Source organism: Hemiscyllium ocellatum, chromosome 24 (assembly GCF_020745735.1).
Source record: "Hemiscyllium ocellatum isolate sHemOce1 chromosome 24, sHemOce1.pat.X.cur, whole genome shotgun sequence".
Lineage (NCBI taxonomy): Eukaryota > Metazoa > Chordata > Chondrichthyes > Orectolobiformes > Hemiscylliidae > Hemiscyllium > Hemiscyllium ocellatum.
The window spans coordinates 16,257,401-16,284,104 of NC_083424.1; the positions used below are offsets into that span (position 1 = coordinate 16,257,401).

Consider the following 26,704-nt stretch of genomic DNA (forward strand, 5'->3'; position numbering starts at 1 on the left):
AAATGTAGGGCTCTTACAGTCAGAAACAGGCAAGTTATAACAGGAAACAGAGATGGCAGACATATAAATATCTACTTTTCTTCTGTCTTCACAAATGAGGACATAAATAACTTTCCAAAAATGTTGGAACAGTCTAGTGAGAGGGAGGAACTGAAGGAAATCTGTAATAGTAGGGAAATGGTATTGGGGAAATTGATGGGATTCAAAGCTGACAAATCCCCAGGATATGATAATCTCCAGCCCAGAGTACGTAAGGAAATAGTCTTCAAAATAATGTTTGTATCGATCATAATGTAGACTCTAGAACTGTTCCTTTGGTCAAATCAGCTTGGTCAGGGTAGCCTTGAGGAGGTGTTTATTGAGTGTACCCGTGATAGTTTTTTTGAACAGCATGTAATGGAACTGATGAGGGAACAAGTTATCCTGGATCTGGTCCTGTGTAATAAGACAGGAATAATGAATGACCTCATAGTTAGGGATGGTCTTGGAAGGCGCGATCACAGTCTGGTTGAATTTAGAATACAGACGGAATGTGCAAAGATAAAATCCAAAATCAGGGCCTGTGCTTCAACAAGGGAGACTACAACAGAATGATGGAGGATCTGTCTAAAGTAGACTGGAAACAAAGATTTTATGGTGGGACAGTTGACGAGTTGTGGTGGACTTTCAAAGAAATTTTTCAAAGTGCTCAAAAAACGTATACAGAGGAACCTCGATTGTCCGAATACCAATTATCCAAATATCGAATTATCTGAAGAAGATCTCGAGGTCCCAGTAAAAACGTTATATCAAAGACGTGGTTCCAACAGTGATCGTGTCTTTTGTTTACAGTGATTAAACAGGCACCGTTTCCAATTAACTGATCTTCTGGCCTCTCTCTGTCCACACTTTCCCTGGGACTCCACAGGGGGATTCACCCTCAACCACCCCCCTAACTTCCCCAGATAATCTGACCAACATTGTCTTGTGCAGGGTAGAAGTGGAACCTGTCAAAAAGTTGCAGTAAAAATGCATGTGTGTGTGTGTGTGTGTGTGTGTGCGCGTGTGTGTGTGTGTGTGGGTGTGCGCGCACTGTTTGGAGACTTACCTCACAAAGGCGGCAGCAGCAGTCTTGTTGCTGTCCAGTCCGGCTGCCTCGGAGACGGGGCGGGGACAGTGCTGGACGGGGGTGGGGGGAGGGCGGGGGATGTTGGGTAGGGGGTGGGAGGCTGTTTTGGGGGGTGGGGGTTGTTGGACAGAGGTTGGGGAGTGGAATCGGGGGCGGGCGGAGGTGTTGGATGGGGTTTGGAGGCAATGGTGCGGGGAGGTGGCTGGGACATCCGCACCCACCAACGCCACTGTCTCGTGACTGAACATTTCAACACCCCCTCCCGCTCCACCAAGGACATGCAGACCCTGGGCTTCCTCCATCGCCAAACCCAAACACCTGACACCTGGAGGAAGAACGCTTCATCTTCCGCCTTGGGACCCTGCAACCACATGGGATCAAGGTGGATTTCAATAGTTCCTTCATTTCCTCTCCTTCCAAATTATCCCAGTCCCAATCCTCCAACTCGGCACCACCCTCCTGACCTGTCCATCACCCTTCCCAGCTATTCACTCCATCCTCCTCTCCAACCTACCACCTTCACCCTCACCTTCATCTACCTATCGAATTCTCAGCTACCTTTCCCCCAACCACACCCCCCTCCCATTTGTCTCTCAGTCCCCCCCCGCCCTCCCCTTTCGGTGCACAAGCCTCATTCCTGATGAAGGGCTCAGCCCGAAACATTGATCCTCCTGCTGCTTGGATGCTGCCTGATCTGATGTGCTTTTCCAGGACCACACTCACACCTGGAGGTCCGTGTGCAGTTCTGATCTCCTATCTTGAAAAAGGATGTCCTGGCACTAGAGGCAGTGCAGAGGAGGTTCACTAAGTTGATTCCAGAGTTCTTGGGTTTGGCTTATGAGGAGAGATCGAGTAGATTGGGATTATATTCATTGGAATTCAGAAGAAAGGGGGGGTAGTCTTATAGAAACATATTAAATTATGAAGGGAATCGATAAAAATGGAAGTGGAGAGGGTGTTTCCACAGGTAGGTGAAGCAAGGACAAGAGGGCATAGCCCCAAGATATGAGGGAGCAGTTTTAGGCCTGAATTGAGAAGGAACTTCTTCACCCAGAGTGTTGTTAATCTATGGAATCCCTCATTTCTGATGAAGGGCTCCTGACCGAAACGGTGATTTTCCTGCTCCTCGGATGCTGCCCGATCTGCTGTGCTTTTCCAGCACCATTCTAATCTAGACTCTAATCGCCAGCATTTGCAGTCCTCACTTTCGCCTATGGAATCCCTTGCCCGGGGAAGTAGTTGATGCTACTTCAGTAAACGCTTTTAAAGTTAAAGTAGTTTGCTTTGAAAAAGAAAGGATTTAAGGGATATGGTGAGTGGGTGGGTAAGTGGAGTTTAAGCCATGAAAAGATCAGCCATGATCTTATTGGATGGTGGAGCGGGCTCAAAGGGCTGGATGGCCTACTCTTGCTCCTTGTTCTTATGTTCTAAGTCTTGTATTTTAGCAACCTTTTAGAACTGAATTGTTTGCTAGACCACTTGAGAGGAAAGGGTCATCAATGTTGGATTGGAACTGGAGTCACGTTTTGGTTTGGCTATGATGTTTCTCCTCAAATGGGGGAACAGTCTGAGTGAGAAGAATGACATAGATAGCAGAATAGCTACTTGCATCAGATCCAAAGAGCACTTGGCATCTAATGAACTATAGCCTGGAGAAGCCAGTGTTGTTCAGATTAAATAGGAGGAAAGGGAAGTGTTTCCAACAGGTAGCATCCCTTTAGGTGTGATCCTTGTATAGGTATGGAATAAGAATCGATCATGCCCTGTGTATTTAGCTGGTGGAGGAATCATTCTCTCTATCCAGCTGGGAGTGTGCTTGTCAGTGTTGGGGGATGTAATTATCCAGCTTTTAGAAGTCAGAAATTTTCAGTGTGTGCTTGTCGATGTGCCTTTTAAATGCTGTCTGAAAACCCATGACAGACTCGGAACCGGCTGGTCAGTCCACACCAACAAAACCGAGAAGCAGCGAAAAAATGAGGAGCTGACTGAAGAGGAAAAGGAAATTATCAACAGGGTGATTGCTCGTGCAGAGAAGATGGAAGAGATGGAGCAGGAGCGGATTCGGTGAGTCTGACATATTTGGTGGAGAGATGGTGGGGGCTCATCACACAGGGCATTGACTTCTGTTCATAACAGTGACCAATTCAACAATCAATACTGGAAATGAGAGGCACAACTCTTCATTCAAAGCAGCAGCACGATCAGGCATGGCAGACTAAATGGTCTCCCTCATGCTGTAATGTATTATAATAATGTGAAATACACAGGAGGTCCAGCAACATCTGACAAAAGAATCAAGGGTTAACACCCTCACCAGATATTTAAAATTCATTCACAGGGAATAACCTGACCGAGCAGGCAGCTTGTAATTGTTCATTCATCCTCATATAATGGTTACTTGTAAGTTCTTCACAAACATAGGATTGGTACCTAGCCAGAGTAAATATTTCTTAATACTTACACAGTTAATTAATTAGTTTGATTTTTAACTGTTATATTTAAATAAATTACTAAGTTAATTATTGTTTTATTTTATCAATAAATTTAAGTAATCAATAATTGTTATAGATTCTGTCTTTCCATTGAAAAAATCCAGCATTAGGCACTAATTCAAAATTTGTCAGCAAGCATTAATCCATATTTCAAAGTTAAAGATGAAATGATTCATTTATTTTTATTGATCCATTAGATCTAAATAATGAAATTTCAACCCAAACCACTTTGTGAGAAACTGAACACTATGATTTATCTCCCTGTTTGTTTTTATTTTCCACTCAGGCGTCTTGTGGATCGTTTGGACAACATGCGAAAGAACGTTTTGGGTGATGGCCTATCTCGCTGCATCTTGTGTGGGGAGCAGCTGGGGTTGCTGGGGTCACACGCTGTAGTGTGTGAAGACTGTAAGAAGGTAATTGACGCCACAATGTGGAGTTGGTGCTGCAAGTTCAGCAGGAAACAGAAAAGCAGGATTGTTAATTATATATCTAATCATGTGCAGGTGAATGATATTAATGGGTTTTTACTGAAGCCTATATACTACAGCACTTCTGGAGCAGTGGTAGTGTCCCTACCTCTGAGCTAAGAGGCCTGGGTTCAAGTCCCATCTGCTCCAGAGCTGTGTCATAAGGTCTCTGAACAGACTGGTTGGGAAAAATAAAACAATAAAGTTTGTCTTATCTGAATAAAGTTAGGTGTTCTTTGGTACTGCTGTTGCTTCTAGCTCAGTTCCTCCACCCAGCTCCCAAGTCAGCACTTTAACTGGGCTCTATGACTGCTGAAAATGTGTTGCTGGTGAAGGGCTTATGCCCGAAACGTCGAATTTCCTGTTCCTTGGATGCTGCCTGACCTGCTGCGCTTTAACCAGCAACACATTTTCAGCTCTGATCTTCAGCATCTGCAGACCTCACTTTTTACTCTATGACTGCTGTTTTACTAGCAGGACCTAGGCCCCCCTCTGGTTATGAATGACTAAATTCACAGTCCGAATACTTGCAGCTTCTGGAATAAATGTTATCGTTTAGAAAATGTTTCCTTCCAGCTAATTAGTGTGAGGAGCAGCACATACAGCTGCTGCAAGCAGACCTGCTTCCATCCCTGCCTGCAATATTAAACCTCAATACAAGAAGCATTGACAGTTGAGATTAATGGCTGTTTGTTGAATCTCTCTTCAGCAGTAATCTGTGTCACCCACCCAGAGGAGGAGAGGAGAGATATTGGGAAAGAGGCTGCAAGGAACACAAAGCTCCTGACAGCTGTATGTGTTGGTGTAATGGCACCAAGTAGAGATGCAGTCTAGAGCACAGAGAATTCCTGACTCTAGTTCCTATTTCTTATATCTTGTTTTAATCATCCTGTTGTGACATACCTGCATAGCATCTGGCAGTTAAACCTGGACCGTCTAGCCCAGAGGAACATGAATCCTCCTATTTCCAATATCATCTGTGTTTGATTGGTAGATAAATGTTAGTTCAGTTTCCACTAAGGTCTATTTTTAGCTGATTGGCTAATGTTTCGCATTAAATTCATACCTGCAGTGCTTTAACATTCACTAAACTAGTTCACAACTCTGATGAAGTATCACAGGAGTGCATGCCAATTTGTTACCAGTGCTAAAAATGACAAACCGAAGAAAGTAAATCTCTCAGTAGTTTGACTGCATCTCATTGTACAGCCTAGGGGGAAAGATTAGAACAGCCATCTCCCTCAATCACCTTCCTAAGGGACATGCCCTTTGCTCTGTTGGGATGATCACTGACTACGTATTTAATTGGATGGCATTCCTGTATTATTCTTGGAGGTCAGTAGCTAGTTTGCAATGTAGAGTGATGCCAATGTCACAATTCCTGTAATGGTTGTAGTGACTGTGAAGACCCCACTTTCTGAACCTCACTTGAGGTGTGATGGCCCTCAAGCTAAATTCATGGCCAGTCATCTCTCTCTCTCTGATGAGAGAGCAGCTTGTGATGACTTTCACTCTGAATTGGAATTTGCTGAGGCAGAAAACCTCAGTTCATTTAAAAGGTTACCTACTTAGATATGCACCTCAACTACCATAACCTGTCAAAGCTGGGGACGAGTAGCTGGAAAGTGAGATTAGTCTGGGTGACTCATTTTTAGTCAAGGCAGGCATGATGTAGGGTGACCCCTTTCTGTGCTGTACATTTCTATGATTTGAACAGGATGATAGGGAATGGGTGTTGCTGGTTTGATCAGGTATACAAATCAGTTTGAGAGAGTTTCAGATTTCTTGCTTCCAGCATGTACACTGAGGTTGACTGCAGTGACACATTCTGCTGCACCAGGCTAAATTAGTTCATTCAAATGATGGAATGGACCAGATCTACTTTATCTGGTGTACTACCTGATCGCGCTGGACCCAGGGATAACCATGAGCCACCAGCTGCCCAACCCCTCACCCAAGGGCTGTCTTTATTCCCTCCCCAGTAGGCCTGGCTTTGAAACAGCCCTCCCTATTAGTCAGTTGTGAGCATAGGCCGAGGGGCTTTCTGACTGACTTTCGACAACTGAGGCAATCATTGATCTCTTTCACTTCCAGAATGTCTGCACCAAGTGTGGGATTGAAGCATCCAAACGTCCTCAGACGCTGTGGCTGTGTAAGATCTGCAGTGAGCAACGAGAGGTAGGCACCTGTGTTCACCTATGCTTGTGGTTCTTCTAATTCCCAATGTCAACAGAGACTGGGACTGTACTGTATCTGCGGATTGCACATCACTTCTGTAATGGGCATGTGTTGTAAAGCTCAGTGGTATTTTAATTAAACAATATAACTCAGCAAAGGCTGGGTCCTGCTCCAGAATCTGAGAGGTGACAATGAGAAGGAAAATTAGCATTACTCTCTCCTCATACACAGGCCCAGCTATTGGTACTATAGGGGGCCACCTATAGATGCTGTTGTTTGGAAAACACTTCAAAGAATCAAGTTTTGCCAGCAACAAATCAAAGAGTGAGATTTCTAACACCAAAATATTTGGGAGTTAAGATTGAGTTAAAATTCCCACTAACTCTGTTGAATAAAATCACAAGTCATATTTTTTTTTAAATTACAAGGTATTTTATATGTTGTCCTTCCTTAATGACATAGTTGGCTCAACATTTCACATGGTTTTCAGTATGCAGTTTATGTCTGACTCTCCGGTGCTGCTGTGAAGCAGTTGTTGCCATGTCAACATCATGGTTGAACTGTTTGAATTACCATCAAAAGGCAGTGCTAGAAGCTGCTCACTACCTGCTAGTTAATGCTGCTTTCTTTCATTACCACAGAAACTGATCAGCTCACTAGGGAACATAAATAATGTGAAGTAAATTGAAACGTTACCCTGGTAACCACATCTGCGCATCTGGTACAGTTTGCACAATTGAACACATCACTCCATCATGCTGCCCTCCTCACCACTAGATTCTCATATTCTATCCACACTGCGCTTCTCAACTGCAGTTTCCTTGCTGTCTGTCTTGTTGCTTTTGTTCTTTATTAACTTTAGGATTGAATAATCCCTCTTTCTAAGGGATTTTATGCCCAGCACCTATTATGGTTTTGCTTTGACTAAAAGAAAAATAATGTGGATGCTGGAAACTTAAAGTACAAATAGGAAGTGTTGGAGAGACCCAGCAGGGCTGGCACCATTGGTGGAGAAAGAAATAGATTTCAAATCTGATATAAATCTTCCTCAGAGACAATCACTGGAGCCAGAGACCATCACTGAGGAAGGCAAAGTAGCTGTGACAGTATTTAGAGAAGGAGAAAGTATTGGAGGTGAATAAGCTGAAAGATTAAAATGGAAATCTGATCAGACAGAAGAGCAGAAGGAGGCCACAACTGGAAGAGAAGACCATAAGCAATAAGGACAGGGCCAGGCTTTTTGGCCTGTGAGGTCTGCCCTGTCATTCAGTTGGACTGTGGCTTAAGGTGAGAGGAGGAAGAAAGTGGTTCGTGTGTGGAATGAACTGCCGGAAGAAGCAGTAAGTGCAGGGATAGTTACAACATTTAAAAGGTATTTGGACAGCTACATAAATAGAGAATGTGTAGAGGGAAATGGGCCAAATGCTAGCAAGTGGGACTAGTTTAGTTGTGAAACTTGGTCAGTGTGGATCAGATGGACTGAAGGGTCTGTTTTGTGCTGTATGATCCCATGCATCTATCCGTGTTATTCCTCACATCCACTTTCCTGCCTAATCCCCATGACCCTTGATTGCCTGAATGATTGAGAATCTATCTATCTCAGTCTTAAATGCACATAAGGACTGTTCCCCTACAGCTCTCGGTGACCAAGAATTCCAAAGGCTCTCAACCCTCTTAAAGAAGAAATTCCTCCTTATCTCAGTCTGAAATTGCTTCCCTCTATTCTGAAACTATTCCTCAGTTCCCAGATTCTTTGATGAGAGGAAACAGCATTCTCTCAGCACTTACTCTGTCAAGCTCATTAAGAATCCTATATATATATCAATGAGATCACTTCTCATTCTTCTAAACTCCAGTGAGTAGAGTCCTAACCTGTTTAGCTTTTGCTATTAAGACAATCTCTCTAGTGAACCTTCTCTGAACTACTTGCAATGAAATTTTCCTTAAATACTTTGACTAAAGTGCTTAGAGTGCTCCAGATGTAGCCTCACTAGTACCTTGTACAGTTGCAGTAAAACTCCCCATCTTTAATACTCCAAGCCCCTTGTAATTAGAGCCAACATTCCATGAGCCTTCCTGACTACCTGCTGCATCTGTGTACTAGCTGTCTGTGGCACAAATACCCCAAAGTTCCTTTGCGTTGCAGCTTTCTGCAGTTTTTATCCATTTCAATCATAGGGACCTATTATATTTTCCTTGCTATTTGGTTTGTGATTCTGTGTCTTTTCAAAGATCAAAGCTGCTAATAACTTCATGCTCTAGTGATACCACAGGGTTTTTTTTTGCAAACATGATATGCTATAAAATAACATCTGAATAACCACTTCAAGCACGTTGACATAGTCTGAGAACACAACGTTTTATTTTTGTAGACACGAAGTTCACAATTTAGCAAAATAGGAAAAACCAGTTCCACCAAACTGTCACAACCTGCGAACAGCGCCCTGGGAGATTTCAAATGTTTCTTTTCACGAGGTATTATGGTTTAACTTAGATAATTTGACGCTTCATAATTTATCAACTTTTCATAATTGACTAACAAAAATCCACATTTTAACCTCACCTACCTGGTAGGAACATTTAAGATGGGGATTCAAATGACAGGAATGTTTGCAGCCTCTTTCCATCATCAACTGCCTCCCCACACTGCAGCCACTACACACACCATCATCAACTGCCTCCCCACACTGCAGCCACTGTGCACACCATCATCAACTGCCTCCCCACACTGCAGCCACTGTACACACCATCATCAGCTGCCTCCCCACACTGCAGCCACTACACAAACCATCATCAACTGCCTCCCCACACTGTAGCCACATGACACACCATCATCAACTGCCTCCCCACACTGCAACCACTGTACACACCATCATCAACTACCACCCCTTACTGCAGCCACTGTGCACACCATCATCAACTGCCTCCCAACACTGCAGCCTCTGTTCACGCCATCATCAACTGCCTCCCCACACTGCAGCCACTGAACACACCATCATCAACTGCCTCCACACACTGCAGTCACTGTGCACACCAACATCAACTGCCTCCCCACACTGCAGCCACTGTGCAAACCATCATCAACTGCCTCCCCTCACTGCAGCCACTGTGCACACCATCATCAACTGCCTCCCTTCACTGCAGCCACTGTGCACACCATCATCAACTGCCTCCCCTCACTGCAGCCACTGTACACGCCATCATCAACTGCCTCCCTTCACTGCAGCCCCTGTGCACACAATCATCAACTGCCTCCCAACACTGCAGCCACTGTGCAAACCATCAACTGCCTTCCCACACTGCAGCCACTGTGCACACCATCAACTGCCTCCCCACACTGCAGCCACTGTACACACCATCATCAACTGCCTCCCCTCTCTGCAGCCACTGCGCACATCATCATCAACTGCCTCCCCACACTGCAGCCACTGTGCATACCATCATCAACTGCCTCCCCTCACTGCAGCCACTGTGCACATCATCATCAACTGCCTCCCCTCAGTGCAGTCACTGTGACCACCATCATCAACTACCTCCCCACACTGCAGCCACCGTGCATATCATCATCAACTGTCTCCCCTCACTGCAGCCACTGTGCACACCATCATCAACTGCCTCACCTCAGTGCAGTCACTGTGCACACAATCATCAACTGCCTCCCCTCAGTGCAGTCACTGTGCACACAATCATCAACTGCCTCCCCTCACTGCAACCACTGTACACGCCATCATCAACTGTCTCCCCTCACTGCAGCCACTGTGCACACCATCATCAACTGCCTCCCCTCAGTGCAGTCACTGTGCACACAATCATCAACTGCCTCCCCTCACTGCAACCACTGTACACGCCATCATCAACTGCCTCCCCACACTGCAGCCACTGTGCACAGCATCATCAACTGCCTCCCCTCAGTGCAGTCACTGTGACCACCATCATCAACTACCTCCCCACACTGCAGCCACTGTACACGCCATCATCAACTGCCTCCCTTCACTGCAGCCACTGTGCACATCATCATCAACTGCCTCCCTAAACTGCAGCCACTGTGCACACCATCATCAACTGCCTCCCCACACTGCAGCCACTGTGCACACCATCATCAACTGCCTCCCCACACTGCAGCCACTGTGCATACCATCATCAACTGCCTCCCGACACTGCAGCCACTGTACACACCATCATCAGCTATCTCCCCTCTCTGCAGCCACTGTACACGCCATCATCAACTGCCTCCCCTCTCTGCAGCCACTGCGCACATCATCATCAACTGCCTCCCCACACTGCAGCCACTGTGCATACCATCATCAACTGCCTCCCCTCACTGCAGCCACTGTGCATATCATCATCAACTGCCTCCCCTCAGTGCAGTCACTGTGACCACCATCATCAACTACCTCCCCACACTGCAGCCACTGTGCATATCATCATCAACTGTCTCCCCTCACTGCAGCCACTGTGCACACCATCATCAACTGCCTCCCCTCAGTGCAGTCACTGTGCACACAATCATCAACTGCCTCCCCTCACTGCAACCACTGTACACGCCATCATCAACTGCCTCCCCACACTGCAGCCACTGTGCACAGCATCATCAACTGCCTCCCCTCAGTGCAGTCACTGTGACCACCATCATCAACTACCTCCCCACACTGCAGCCACTGTACACGCCATCATCAACTGCCTCCCTTCACTGCAGCCACTGTGCACATCATCATCAACTGCCTCCCTAAACTGCAGCCACTGTGCACATCATCATCAACTGCCTCCCTAAACTGCAGCCACTGTGCACACCATCATCAACTGCCTCCCCACACTGCAGCCACTGTGCATACCATCATCAACTGCCTTCCCACACTGCAGCCACTGTGCATACAATCATCAACTGCCTCCCCTGACTGCAGCCACTGTACGTACCATCATCAACTGCCTCCCCACACTGCAGCCACTGTACACACCATCATCAACTGCCTCCCTAAACTGCAGCCCCTGTGCATACCATCATCAACTGCCTCCCCACACTGCAGCCACTGTGCATACCATCATCAACTGCCTCCCCACACTGCAGTCACTGTGACCACCATCATCAACTACCTCCCCACACTGCAGCCACTGTGCACACCATCATCAACTGCCTCCCTTCACTGCAGCCACTGTGCACACCATCATCAACTGCCTCCCTTCACTGCAGCCACTGTGCATTCCATCATCAACTGCCTCCCCTCACTGCAGCCACTGTGCACACCATCATCAACTGCCTCCCCTCACTGCAGCCACTGTACGTACCATCATCAACTGCCTCCCCACACTGCAGCCATTGTGCACGCCATCATCAACTGCCTCCCCACACTGCAGTCACTGTGACCACCATCATCAACTGCCTCCCCTCAGTGCAGTCACTGTGACCACCATCATCAACTGCCTCCCCTCAGTGCAGCCACTGTATACGCCATCATCAACTGCCTCCCCACACTGTAGCCACTGTACACACCATCATCAACTGCCTCCCCTCACTGTAGCCACTGTACACACCATCTTCAACTGTCTCCCCTCACTGCAGCCACTGTGCACACCATCATCAACTGCCTCCCCACACTGCAGCCACTGTGCACACCATCATCAATTGCCTTGCCACATTGCAGCGATTGTGCACACCATCATCAACTGCCTCCCCACACTGCAGCCACTGTGCACACCATCATCAACTGCCTCCACACACTGCAGCCATTGTGCACACCATCATCAACTGCCTCCCCACACTGCAGCCACTGTACACGCCATCATCAACTGCCCCCCCTCACTGCAGCCACTGTACACGCCATCATCAACTGCCTCCCCACACTGCAGCCTTTGTGCACACCATCATCAACTGCCTCCCCACACTGCAGTCACTGTGACCACCATCATCAACTGCCTCCCCTCACTGCAGTCACTGTGCACACCATCATCAACTGCCTCCCCTCAGTGCAGTCACTGTGACCACCATCATCAACTGCCTCCCCTCAGTGCAGCCACTGTACACGCCATCATCAACAGCCTCCCCATACTGCAGCCACTGTGCACACCATCATCAACTGCCTCCCCTCACTGCAGCCACTGTACACGCCATCATCAACTGCCTCCCCACACTGCAGCCATTGTGCACACCATCATCAACTGCCTCCCCACGCTGCAGTCACTGTGACCACCATCATCAACTGCCTCCCCACACTGCAGCCATTGTGCACACCATCATCAACTGCCTCCCCTCAGTGCAGTCACTGTGACTACCATCATCAACTGCCTCCCCACACTGCAGCCACTGTGCACACCATCATCAACTGCCTCCCCACACTGTAGCCACTGTACACGCCATCATCAACTGCCTCCCCTCACTGCAGCCACTGTACACGCCATCATCAACTGCCTCCCCACACTGCAGCCATTGTGCACGCCATCATCAACTGCCTCCCCACACTGCAGTCACTGTGACCACCATCATCAACTGCCTCCCCTCAGTGCAGTCACTGTGACCACCATCATCAACTGCCTCCCCTCAGTGCAGCCACTGTACACGCCATCATCAACTGCCTCCCCACACTGTAGCCACTGTACACACCATCATCAACTGCCTCCCCTCACTGTAGCCACTGTACACACCATCATCATCTGCCTCCCCACACTGCAGCCACTGTGCACACCATCAACAATTGCCTCGCCACATTGCAGCGATTGTGCACACCATCATCAACTGCCTCCCCACATTGCAGCCACTGTGCACACCATCATCAACTGCCTCCCCACACTGCAGCCATTGTGCACACCATCATCAACTGCCTCCCCACACTGTAGCCACTGTACACGCCATCATCAACTGCCCCCCCTCACTGCAGCCACTGTACACGCCATCATCAACTGCCTCCCCACACAGCAGCCATTGTGCACACCATCATCAACTGCCTCCCCACACTGCAGCCACTGTGCACACCATCATCAACTGCCTCCCCTCACTGTAGCCACTGTACACACCATCAACTGCCTCCCCACACGGCAGCCACTGTGCACACCATCAACTGCCTCCCCACACTGCAGCCACTGCACACACCATCATCAACTGCCTCCCCACACTGCAGCCACTGTATACATCATCATCAGCTATCTCCCCTCTCTGCAGCCACTGTGCACGCCATCATCAACTGCCTCCCCACACTGCAGCCACTGTGCACGCCATCATCAACTGCCTCCCCACACTGCAGCCACTGTACACACCATCATCAACTACCTCCCCACACTGCAGCCACTGTACACACCATCATCATCTGCCTCCACACACTGTAGCCACTGTGACCACCATCATCAACTGCCTCCCCTCAGTGCAGTCACTGTGACCACCATCATCAACTGCCTCCCCTCAGTGTAGCCAGTGTACACGCCATCATCAACTGCCTCCCCACACTGTAGCCACTGTACATGCCATCATCAACAGCCTCCCCATACTGCAGCCACTGTGCACACCATCAACTGCCTCCCCACACTGTAGCCACTGTGCATACCATCATCAACTGCCTCTCCACACTGCAGCCACTGTACACACCATCATCAACTGCCTCCCCTCACTGCAGCCACTGTGCACACCATCATCAACTGCCTCCCCTCACTGTAGCCACTGTACACACCATCAACTGCCTCCCCACACGGCAGCCACTGTGCACACCATCAACTGCCTCCCCACACTGCAGCCACTGTGCACACCATCATCAACTGCCTCCCCTCCCTGCAGCCACTGTACACGCCATCATCAACTGCCTCCCCACACTGCAGCCATTGTGCACACCATCATCAACTGCCTCCCCACGCTGCAGTCACTGTGACCACCATCATCAACTGCCTCCCCACACTGCAGCCATTGTGCACACCATCATCAACTGCCTCCCCTCAGTGCAGTCACTGTGACTACCATCATCAACTGCCTCCCCACACTGCAGCCACTGTGCACACCATCATCAACTGCCTCCCCACACTGTAGCCACTGTACACGCCATCATCAACTGCCTCCCCTCACTGCAGCCACTGTACACGCCATCATCAACTGCCTCCCCACACTGCAGCCATTGTGCACGCCATCATCAACTGCCTCCCCACACTGCAGTCACTGTGACCACCATCATCAACTGCCTCCCCTCAGTGCAGTCACTGTGACCACCATCATCAACTGCCTCCCCTCAGTGCAGCCACTGTACACGCCATCATCAACTGCCTCCCCACACTGTAGCCACTGTACACACCATCATCATCTGCCTCCCCACACTGCAGCCACTGTGCACACCATCATCAATTGCCTCGCCACATTGCAGCGATTGTGCACACCATCATCAACTGCCTCCCCACATTGCAGCCACTGTGCACACCATCATCAACTGCCTCCCCACACTGCAGCCATTGTGCACACCATCATCAACTGCCTCCCCACACTGTAGCCACTGTACACGCCATCATCAACTGCCCCCCCTCACTGCAGCCACTGTACACGCCATCATCAACTGCCTCCCCACACAGCAGCCATTGTGCACACCATCATGCAACTGCCTCCCCACACTGCAGCCACTGTGCACACCATCATCAACTGCCTCCCCTCACTGTAGCCACTGTACACACCATCAACTGCCTCCCCACACGGCAGCCACTGTGCACACCATCAACTGCCTCCCCACACTGCAGCCACTGCACACACCATCATCAACTGCCTCCCCACACTGCAGCCACTGTATACATCATCATCAGCTATCTCCCCTCTCTGCAGCCACTGTGCACGCCATCATCAACTGCCTCCCCACACTGCAGCCACTGTGCACGCCATCATCAACTGCCTCCCCACACTGCAGCCACTGTACACACCATCATCAACTACCTCCCCACACTGCAGCCACTGTACACACCATCATCATCTGCCTCCACACACTGTAGCCACTGTGACCACCATCATCAACTGCCTCCCCTCAGTGCAGTCACTGTGACCACCATCATCAACTGCCTCCCCTCAGTGTAGCCAGTGTACACGCCATCATCAACTGCCTCCCCACACTGTAGCCACTGTACATGCCATCATCAACAGCCTCCCCATACTGCAGCCACTGTGCACACCATCAACTGCCTCCCCACACTGTAGCCACTGTGCATACCATCATCAACTGCCTCTCCACACTGCAGCCACTGTACACACCATTATCAACTGCCTCCCCTCACTGCAGCCACTGTGCACACCATCATCAACTGCCTCCCCTCACTGTAGCCACTGTACACACCATCAACTGCCTCCCCACACGGCAGCCACTGTGCACACCATCAACTGCCTCCCCACACTGCAGCCACTGCACACACCATCATCAACTGCCTCCCCACACTGCAGCCACTGTATACATCATCATCAGCTATCTCCCCTCTCTGCAGCCACTGTGCACGCCATCATCAACTGCCTCCCCACACTGCAGCCACTGTGCACGCCATCATCAACTGCCTCCCCACACTGCAGCCACTGTACACACCATCATCAACTACCTCCCCACACTGCAGCCACTGTACACACCATCATCATCTGCCTCCACACACTGTAGCCACTGTGACCACCATCATCAACTGCCTCCCCTCAGTGCAGTCACTGTGACCACCATCATCAACTGCCTCCCCTCAGTGTAGCCAGTGTACACGCCATCATCAACTGCCTCCACACACTGTAGCCACTGTACATGCCATCATCAACAGCCTCCCCATACTGCAGCCACTGTGCACACCATCAACTGCCTCCCCACACTGTAGCCACTGTGCATACCATCATCAACTGCCTCCCCACACTGCAGCCACTGTATACACCATCATCAACTGCCTCCCGACACTGCAGCCACTGTGCACACCATCATCAACTGCCTCCCCTCACTGCAGCCACTGTACACACCATCATCAACTGCCTCCCCACACTGTAGCCACTGTGCACGCCATCATCTGCCTCCCCACACTGCAGCCACTGGGCACACCATCACCAACTGCCTCCCCACACTGCAGTCACTGTGACCACCATCATCAACTGCCTCCCCTCACTGCAGTCACTGTGCACACCATCATCAACTGAGTCCCTTAAGTGCAGTCACTGTGACCACCATCATCAACTGCCTCCCCTCAGTGCAGCCACTGTACACGCCATCATCAACAGCCTCCCCACACTGCAGCCACTGTGCACACCATCATCAACTGCCTCCCCTCACTGCAACCACTGTGCACACCATCATCAACTGCCTCCCCTCAGTGCAGCCACTGTACACGACATCATCAACTGCCTCCCCTCACTGCAGCCACTGTACACGCCATCATCAACTGCCTCCGCTCACTGCAGCCACTGTGCACGCCATCATCAACTGCCTCCCTATACTGCACCCCCTGTGCATACCATCATCAACTGCGTCCCCTCACTGCAGCCACTTTGCACACCATCATCAACTGCCTCCCCACACTGCAGCCACTGTGCACACCATCATCAACTGCCTCCCCTCACTGCAACCACTGTGCACACCATCATCAACTGCCTCCCCTCAGTGCAGTCACTGTGACCACCATCATCAACTACCTCCCCACACTGCAGCCACTGTACACGCCATCATCAACTGCCTCCCCTCACTGCAGCCACTGTGCACACCATCATCAACTGCCTCCCCTCACTGCAGCCACTGTGCACACCATCATCAATTGCCTCCCTAAACTGCAGCCCCTGTGCATACCATCATCAACTGCCTCCCCTCACTGCAGCCACTTTGCACACCATCATCAACTGCCTCCCCTCACTGCAGCCACTGTGCACACCATAATCAACTGCCTCCCCTCACTGCAGCCACTGTACATAACATCATCAACTGTCTCCCCTCACTGCAGCCACTGTACACGCCATCATCAACTGCCTCCCCACACTGCAGCCACTGTGCACACCATCATCAACTGCCTCCCCACACTGCAGCCACTGTGCACACCATCATCAACTGCCTCCCCTCACTGCAGCCACTGTACACACCATCATCAGCTGCCTCCCCTCACTGTAGCCACTGTACACACCATCAACTGCCTCCCCACACTGCAGCCACTGTGCATACCATCATCAACTGCCTCCCCACACTGCAGCCACTGTACACACCATCATCAACTGCCTCCACACACTGTAGCCACTGTGCACACCATCAACTGCCTCCCCACACGGCAGCCACTGTGCACACCATCAACTGGCTCCCCACACTGCAGCCACTGTACACACCATCATCAACTGCCTCCCCACACTGCAGCCACTGTCAACACCATCATCAGCTATCTCCCCTCTCTGCAGCCACTGTGCACGCCATCATCAACTGCCTCCCCACACTGCAGCCACTGTGCACACCATCATCAACTGCCTCCCCACACTGCAGCCACTGTACACACCATCATCAACTGCCTCCCCACACTGCAGCCACTGTGCACACCATCATCAACTGCCTCCCCTCACTGTAGCCACTGTGCACACCATCATCAACTGCCTCCCCTCACTGTAGCCACTGTACACACCATCATCAACTGCCTCCCCACACTGCAGCCACTGTGCACACCATCATCAACTGCCTCCCCTCACTGTAGCCACTGTGCACACCATCAACAGCCTCCCCATACTGCAACCACTGTGCACACCATCATCAACTGCCTCCCAACACTGTAGCCACTGTGCACACCATCATCAACTGCCTCATCTCACTGTAGCCACTGTGCACACCATCAACTGCCTCCCCACACTGTAGCCACTGTACACACAATCATCAACTGCCTCCCCACACTGCAACCAGTGTACACACCATCATCAACTGCTTCCCCACACTGCAGCCACTGTGCACACCATCATCAACTCCCTCCCCTCACTATAGCCACTGTGCATACCATCATCAACTGCCTCCCCACACTGCAGCCACTGTACACACCATCATCAACTGCCTCCCCACACTGTAGCCACTGTGCACACCATCAACTGCCTCCCCACACGGCAGCCACTGTGCACACCATCATCAACTGCCTCCCCACACTGCAGCCACTGTATACACCATCATCAGCTATCTCCCCTCTCTGCAGCCACTGTGCACGCCATCATCAACTGCCTCCCCACACTGCAGCCACTGTACACACCATCATCATCTGCCTCCCCACACTGTAGCCACTGTGCACGCCATCAACTGCCTCCCCACACTGCAGCCACTGTGCACACCATCATCAACTGCCTCCCTCAGTGCAGTCACTGTGACCACCATCATCAACTGCCTCCCCTCAGTGCAGCCAGTGTACACGCCATCATCAACTGCCTCCCCACACTGTAGCCACTGTACAAGCCATCATCAACAGCCTCCCTATACTGCACCCCCTGAGCATACCATCATCAACTGCCTCCCCTCACTGCAGCCACTGTACACGCCATCATCAACTGCCTCCCCTCACTGCAGCCACTGTACACACCATCATCAACTGCCTCCCCTCACTGCAGCCACTGTACACACCATCATCAACTGCCTCCCCACACTGCACCAACTGTGCACACCAACATCAACTGCCTCCCCACACTGCAGCCACTGTGCACACCATCATCAACTGCCTCCCCTCACTGCAGCCATTGTGCACACCATCATCAACTGCCTCCCCACACTGCAGCCACTGTGCATACCATCATCAACTGCCTCCCCACACTGCAGCCACTGTGCACACCATCAACTGCCTCCCCACACTGCACCAACTGTGCACACCAACATCAACTGCCTCCGCACACTGCAGCCACTGTGCACACCATCATCAACTGCCTCCCCTCACTGCAGCCACTGTACACTCCATCATCAACTGCCTCCCCACACTGTAGCCACTGTGCACACCATCAACTGCCTCCCCACACTGCTGCCACTATGCACACCATCAACTGCCTCCCCACACTGCAGCCACTGTACACGCCATCATCAACTGCCTCCCCACACTGCAGCCACTGTGCAAACCATCATCAACTGCCTCCCCACACTGCAGCCACTGTACACACCATCATCAACTGCCTCCCCACACTGTAGCCACTCTGCACACCATCAACTGCCTCCACACACTGCAGCCACTGTGCACACCATCAACTGCCTCCCAACCCTGCAGCCACTGTACACACCATCATCAACTGCCTCCCCACACTGCAGCCACTGTATACACCATCATCAGCTATCTCCCCTCTCTGCAGCCACTGTGCACACCATCACCTGCCTCCCCACACTGCAGCCACTGTGCACACCATCATCAACTGCCTCCCCTCACTGTAGCCACTGTGCATGCCATCATCAACTGCCCCCCCACACTGCAGCCACTGTACACACCATCATCAACTGCCTCCCCACACTGTAGCCACTGTGCACACCATCAACTGCCTCGCCACACTGCAGCCACTGTGCACACCATCAACTGCCTCCCCACACTGCAGCCACTGTGCAAACCATCATCATCTGCCTCCCCACACTGCAGCCACTGTACACACCATCATCAACTGCCTCCCCACACTGTAGCCACTCTCCACACCATCGACTGCCTCCCCACACTGCAGCCACTGTGCACACCATCAACTGCCTCCCCACCCTGCAGCCACTGTACACACCATCATCAACTGCCTCCCCACACTGCAGCCACTGTATACACCATCATCAGCTATCCCCCCTCTCTGCAGCCACTGTGCACGCCATCATCAACTACCTCCCAACACTGTAGCCACTGTGCACACCATCATCAACTGCCTCCCCTCACTGTAGCCACTGTGCACACCATCAACTGCCTCCCCACACTGCAGCCACTGTGCACACCATCATCAACTGCCTCCCCTCACTGTAGCCACTGTACACACCATCATCAACTGCCTTCCCACACTGCAACCACTGTACACACCATCATCAACTACCTCCCCACACTGCAGCCACTGAGCACACCATCATCAACTGCCTCCCCTCACTGTAGCCACTGTGCACACCATCACCTGCCTCCCCACACTGCAGCCACTGTGCACACCATCATCAACTGCCTCCCCACACTGCAGCCACTGTATACACCATCATCAGCTATCCCCCATCTCTGCAGCCACTGTGCACGCCATCATCAACTACCTCCCAACACTGTAGCCATTGTGCACACCATCATCAACTGCCTCCCCTCACTGTAGCCACTGTGCACACCATCAACTGCCTCCCCACACTGCAGCCACTGTGCACACCATCATCAACTGCCTCCCCTCACTGTAGCCACTGTACACACCATCATCAACTGCCTTCCCACACTGCAACCACTGTACACACCATCATCAACTACCTCCCCACACTGCAGCCACTGAGCACACCATCATCAGCTATCTCCCCTCACTGTAGCCACTGTGCACACCATCACCTGCCTCCCCACACTGCAGCCACTGTGCACACCATCATCAACTGCCTCCCCACACTGCAGCCACTGTGCACACCATCATCAACTGCCTCCTCTCAGTGCAGCCACTGTACACGCCATCATCAACTGCCTCCCCACACTGCAGCCACTGTGCACACCATCATCAACTGCCTCCCCTCACTGCAGCCACTGTGCACACCATCAACTGCCTCCCCACACTGCAGCCACTGTGCAAACCATCATCATCTGCCTCCCCACACTGCAGCCACTGTACACACCATCATCAACTGCCTCCCCACACTGTAGCCACTCTCCACACCATCGACTGCCTCCCCACACGGCAGCCACTGTGCACACCATCAACTGCCTCCCCACACTGCAGCCATTGTACACACCATCATCAACTGCCTCCCCACACTGCAGCCACTGTATACACCATCATCAGCTATCTCCACTCTCTGCAGCCACTGTGCACGCTATCATCAACTGCCTCCCCACACTGCAGCCACTGTGCACACCATCATCAACTGCCTCCCCACACTGCAGCCACTGTGCACACCATCATCAACTGCCTCCTCTCAGTGCAGCCACTGTACACGCCATCATCAACTGCCTCCCCACACTGCAGCCACTGTGCACACCATCATCAACTGCCTCCCCTCACTGCAACCACTGTGCACACCATCATCAACTGCCTCCCCTCAGTGCAGTCACTGTGACCACCATCATCAACTACCTCCCCACACTGCAGCCACTGTACACGCCATCATCAACTGCCTCCCCTCACTGCAGCCACTGTGCACACCATCATCAACTGCCTCCCTATACTGCACCCCCTGTGCATACCATCATCAACTGCCTCCCCTCACTGCAGCCACTGTGCACACCATCATCAACTGCCTCCCCTCAGTGCAGTCACTGTGACCACCATCATCAACTACCTCCCCACACTGCAGCCACTGTACACGCCATCATCAACTGCCTCCCCTCACTGCAGCCACTTTGCACACCATCATCAACTGCCTCCCCACACTGCAGCCACTGTACACGCCATCATCAACTGCCTCCCCTCACTGCAGCCACTGTGCACACCATCATCAACTGCCTCCCCTCACTGCAGCCACTGTGCACACCATAATCAACTGCCTCCCCTCACTGCAGCCACTGTGCACACCATCATCAACTGCCTCCCCTCAGTGCAGTCACTGTGACCACCATCATCAACTACCTCCCCACACTGCAGCCACTGTACACGCCATCATCAACTGCCTCGCCTCACTGCAGCCACTGTGCACACCATCATCAACTGCCTCCCTATACTGCACCCCCTGTGCATACCATCATCAACTGCCTCCCCTCACTGCAGCCACTTTGCACACCATCATCAACTGCCTCCCCACACTGCAGCCACTGTACAGGCCATCATCAACTGCCTCCCCTCACTGCAGCCACTGTGCACACCATCATCAACTGCCTCCCCTCACTGCAGCCACTGTGCACACCATAATCAACTGCCTCCCCTCACTGCAGCCACTGTGCACACCATCATCAACTGCCTCCCTAAACTGCAGCCCCTGTGCATACCATCATCAACTGCCTCCCCTCAGTGCAGCCACTGTACACGCCATCATCAACAGCCTCCCCACACTGCAGCCACTGTGCACACCATCATCAACTGCCTCCCCTCACTGCAACCACTGTGCACACCATCATCAACTGCCTCCCCTCAGTGCAGCCACTGTACACGACATCATCAACTGCCTCCCCTCACTGCAGCCACTGTGCACGCCATCATCAACTGCCTCCCTATACTGCACCCCCTGTGCATACCATCATCAACTGCGTCCCCTCACTGCAGCCACTTTGCACACCATCATCAACTGCCTCACCACACTGCAGCCACTGTGCACACCATCATCAACTGCCTCCCCTCACTGCAGCCACTGTGCACACCATCATCAATTGCCTCCCCACACTGCAGCCACTGTGCATACCATCATCAACTGCCTCCCCACACTGCAGCCACTGTACACACCATCATCAACTGCCTCCACACACTGTAGCCACTGTGCACACCATCAACTGCCTCCCCACACTGCAGCCACTGTACACACCATCATCAAGTGCCTCCACACACTGTAGCCACTGTGCACACCATCAACTGCCTCCCCACACGGCAGCCACTGTGCACACCAACAACTGGCTCCCCACACTGCAGCCACTGTACACACCATCATCAACTGCCTCCCCACACTGCAGCCACTGTAAACACCATCATCAGCTATCTCCCCTCTCTGCAGCCACTGTGCACGCCATCATCAACTGCCTCCCCACACTGCAGCCACTGTGCACACCATCATCAACTGCCTCCCCACACTGCAGCCACTGTACACACCATCATCAACTGCCTCCCCACACTGCAGCCACTGTGCACACCATCATCAACTGCCTCCCCTCACTGTAGCCACTGTGCACACCATCATCAACTGCCTCCCCTCACTGTAGCCACTGTACACACCATCATCAACTGCCTCCCCACACTGCAGCCACTGTGCACACCATCATCAACTGCCTCCCCTCACTGTAGCCACTGTGCACACCAACAACAGCCTCCCCATACTGCAACCACTGTGCACACCATCATCAACTGCCTCCCAACACTGTAGCCACTGTGCACACCATCATCAACTGCCTCATCTCACTGTAGCCACTGTGCACACCATCAACTGCCTCCCCACACTGTAGCCACTGTACACACCATCATCAACTGCCTCCCCACACTGCAGCCACTGTGCACACCATCATCAACTGCCTCCCCTCACTGCAGCCACTGTGCACACCATAATCAACTGCCTCCCCTCACTGCAGCCACTGTGCACACCATCATCAACTGCCTCCCCTCAGTGCAGTCACTGTGACCACCATCATCAACTACCTCCCCACACTGCAGCCACTGTACACGCCATCATCAACTGCCTCCCTATACTGCACCCCCTGTGCATACCATCATCAACTGCCTCCCCTCACTGCAGCCACTTTGCACACCATCATCAACTGCCTCCCCACACTGCAGCCACTGTACACGCCATCATCAACTGCCTCCCCTCACTGCAGCCACTGTGCACACCATCATCAACTGCCTCCCCTCACTGCAGCCACTGTGCACACCATCATCAACTGCCTCCCCTCACTGCAGCCACTGTGCACACCATCATCAACTGCCTCCCTAAACTGCAGCCCCTGTGCATACCATCATCAACTGCCTCCCCTCAGTGCAGCCACTGTACACGCCATCATCAACAGCCTCCCCACACTGCAGCCACTGTGCACACCATCATCAACTGCCTCCCCTCACTGCAACCACTGTGCACACCATCATCAACTGCCTCCCCTCAGTGCAGCCACTGTACACGACATCATCAACTGCCTCCCCTCACTGCAGCCACTGTACACGCCATCATCAACTGCCTCCCCTCACTGCAGCCACTGTGCACGCCATCATCAACTGCCTCCAAATACTGCAGCCCCTGTGCATACCATCATCAACTGCGTCCCCTCACTGCAGCCACTTTGCACACCATCATCAACTGCCTCCCCACACTGCAGCCACTGTGCACACCATCATCAACTGCCTCCCCTCACTGCAACCACTGTGCACACCATCATCAACTGCCTCCCCTCAGTGCAGTCACTGTGACCACCATCATCAACTACCTCCCCACACTGCAGCCACTGTACACGCCATCATCAACTGCCTCCCTAAACTGCAGCCACTGTGCACACCATCATCAACTGCCTCCCCTCACTGCAGCCACTGTGCACACCATCAACTGCCTCCCTAAACTGCAGCCCCTGTGCATACCATCATCAACTGCCTCCCCTCACTGCAGCCACTTTGCACACCATCATCAACTGCCTCCCCTCACTGCAGCCAATGTGCACACCATAATCAACTGCCTCCCCTCACTGCAACCACTGTACATAACATCATCAACTGTCTCCCCTCACTGCAGCCACTGTACACGCCATCATCAACTGCCTCCCCACACTGCAGCCACTGTGCACACCATCATCAACTGCCTCCCCACACTGCAGCCACTGTGCACACCATCATCAACTGCCTCCCCTCACTGCAGCCACTGTGCACACCATCATCAGCTGCCTCCCCTCACTGTAGCCACTGTACACACCATCATCAACTGCCTCCCCACACTGCAGCCACTGTACATACCATCATCAACTGCCTCCCCACACTGCAGCCACTGTACACACCATCATCAACTGCCTCCACACACTGTAGCCACTGTGCACACCATCAACTGCCTCCCCACACGGCAGCCACTGTGCACACCATCAACTGGCTCCCCACACTGCAGCCACTGTACACACCATCATCAACTGCCTCCCCACACTGCAGCCACTGTAAACACCATCATCAGCTATCTCCCCTCTCTGCAGCCACTGTGCACGCCATCATCAACTGCCTCCCCACACTGCAGCCACTGTGCACACCATCATCAACTGCCTCCCCACACTGCAGCCACTGTACACACCATCATCAACTGCCTCCCCACACTGCAGCCACTGTGCACACCATCATCAACTGCCTCCCCTCACTGTAGCCACTGTGCACACCATCATCAACTGCCTCCCCTCACTGTAGCCACTGTACACACCATCATCAACTGCCTCCCCACACTGCAGCCACTGTGCACACCATCATCAACTGCCTCCCCTCACTGTAGCCACTGTGCACACCATCAACAGCCTCCCCATACTGCAACCACTGTGCACACCATCATCAACTGCCTCCCAACACTGTAGCCACTGTGCACACCATCATCAACTGCCTCATCTCACTGTAGCCACTGTGCACACCATCAACTGCCTCCCCACACTGTAGCCACTGTACACACCATCATCAACTGCCTCCCCACACTGCAACCAGTGTACACACCATCATCAACTGCTTCCCCACACTGCAGCCACTGTGCACACCATCATCAACTCCCTCCCCTCACTATAGCCGCTGTGCATACCATCATTAACTGCCTCCCCACACTGCAGCCACTGTACACACCATCATCAACTGCCTCCCCACACTGTAGCCACTGTGCACACCATCAACTGCCTCCCCACACGGCAGCCACTGTGCACACCATCATCAACTGCCTCCCCACACTGCAGCCACTGTATACACCATCATCAGCTATCTCCCCTCTCTGCAGCCACTGTGCACACCATCATCAACTGCCTCCCCACACTGCAGCCACTGTACACACCATCATCTGCCTCCCCACACTGTAGCCACTGTGCACGCCATCAACTGCCTCCCCACACTGCAGCCACTGTGTACACCATCATCAACTGCCTCCCTCAGTGCAGTCACTGTGACCACCATCATCAACTGCCTCCCCTCAGTGCAGCCAGTGTACACGCCATCATCAACTGCCTCCCCACACTGTAGCCACTGTACAAGCCATCATCAACAGCCTCCCTATACTGCACCCCCTGTGCATACCATCATCAACTGCCTCCCCTCACTGCAGCCACTTTGCACACCATCATCAACTGCCTCCCCACACTGCAGCCACTGTACACGCCATCATCAACTGCCTCCCCTCACTGCAGCCACTGTACACACCATCATCAACTGCCTCCCCTCACTGCAGCCACTGTACACACCATCATCAACTGCCTCCCCTCACTGCAGCCACTGTACACACCATCATCAACTGCCTCCCCACACTGCACCAACTGTGCACACCAACATCAACTGCCTCCGCACACTGCAGCCACTGTGCACACCATCATCAACTGCCTCCCCTCACTGCAGCCACTGTGCACACCATAATCAACTGCCTCCCCACACTGCAGCCACTGTGCATACCATCATCAACTGCCTCCCCACACTGCAGCCACTGTGCACACCATCAACTGCCTCCCCACACTGCACCAACTGTGCACACCAACATCAACTGCCTCCCCTCACTGCAGCCACTGTACACTCCATCATCAACTGCCTCCCCACACTGTAGCCA

The 26,704-nt window shown here is 52.0% G+C and overlaps 1 protein-coding gene across 1 annotated transcript in view; it reads left to right on the plus strand.

Annotated features, from left to right (window-relative positions):
• The first annotated feature begins 3,128 nt into the window (after window positions 1-3,128).
• LOC132827449 (rabphilin-3A-like) overlaps window positions 3,129-26,704 on the plus strand; it is a 120,720-nt gene continuing 97,144 nt past the window's right edge. The window contains exons 1-3 of the mRNA XM_060844135.1: window positions 3,129-3,172; window positions 3,887-4,016; window positions 6,165-6,248. Of these exons, the coding sequence (XP_060700118.1) occupies window positions 3,144-3,172; window positions 3,887-4,016; window positions 6,165-6,248 (243 nt within the window). The 5' untranslated portion in view covers window positions 3,129-3,143. The remainder of the gene's footprint in view (window positions 3,173-3,886; window positions 4,017-6,164; window positions 6,249-26,704) is intronic.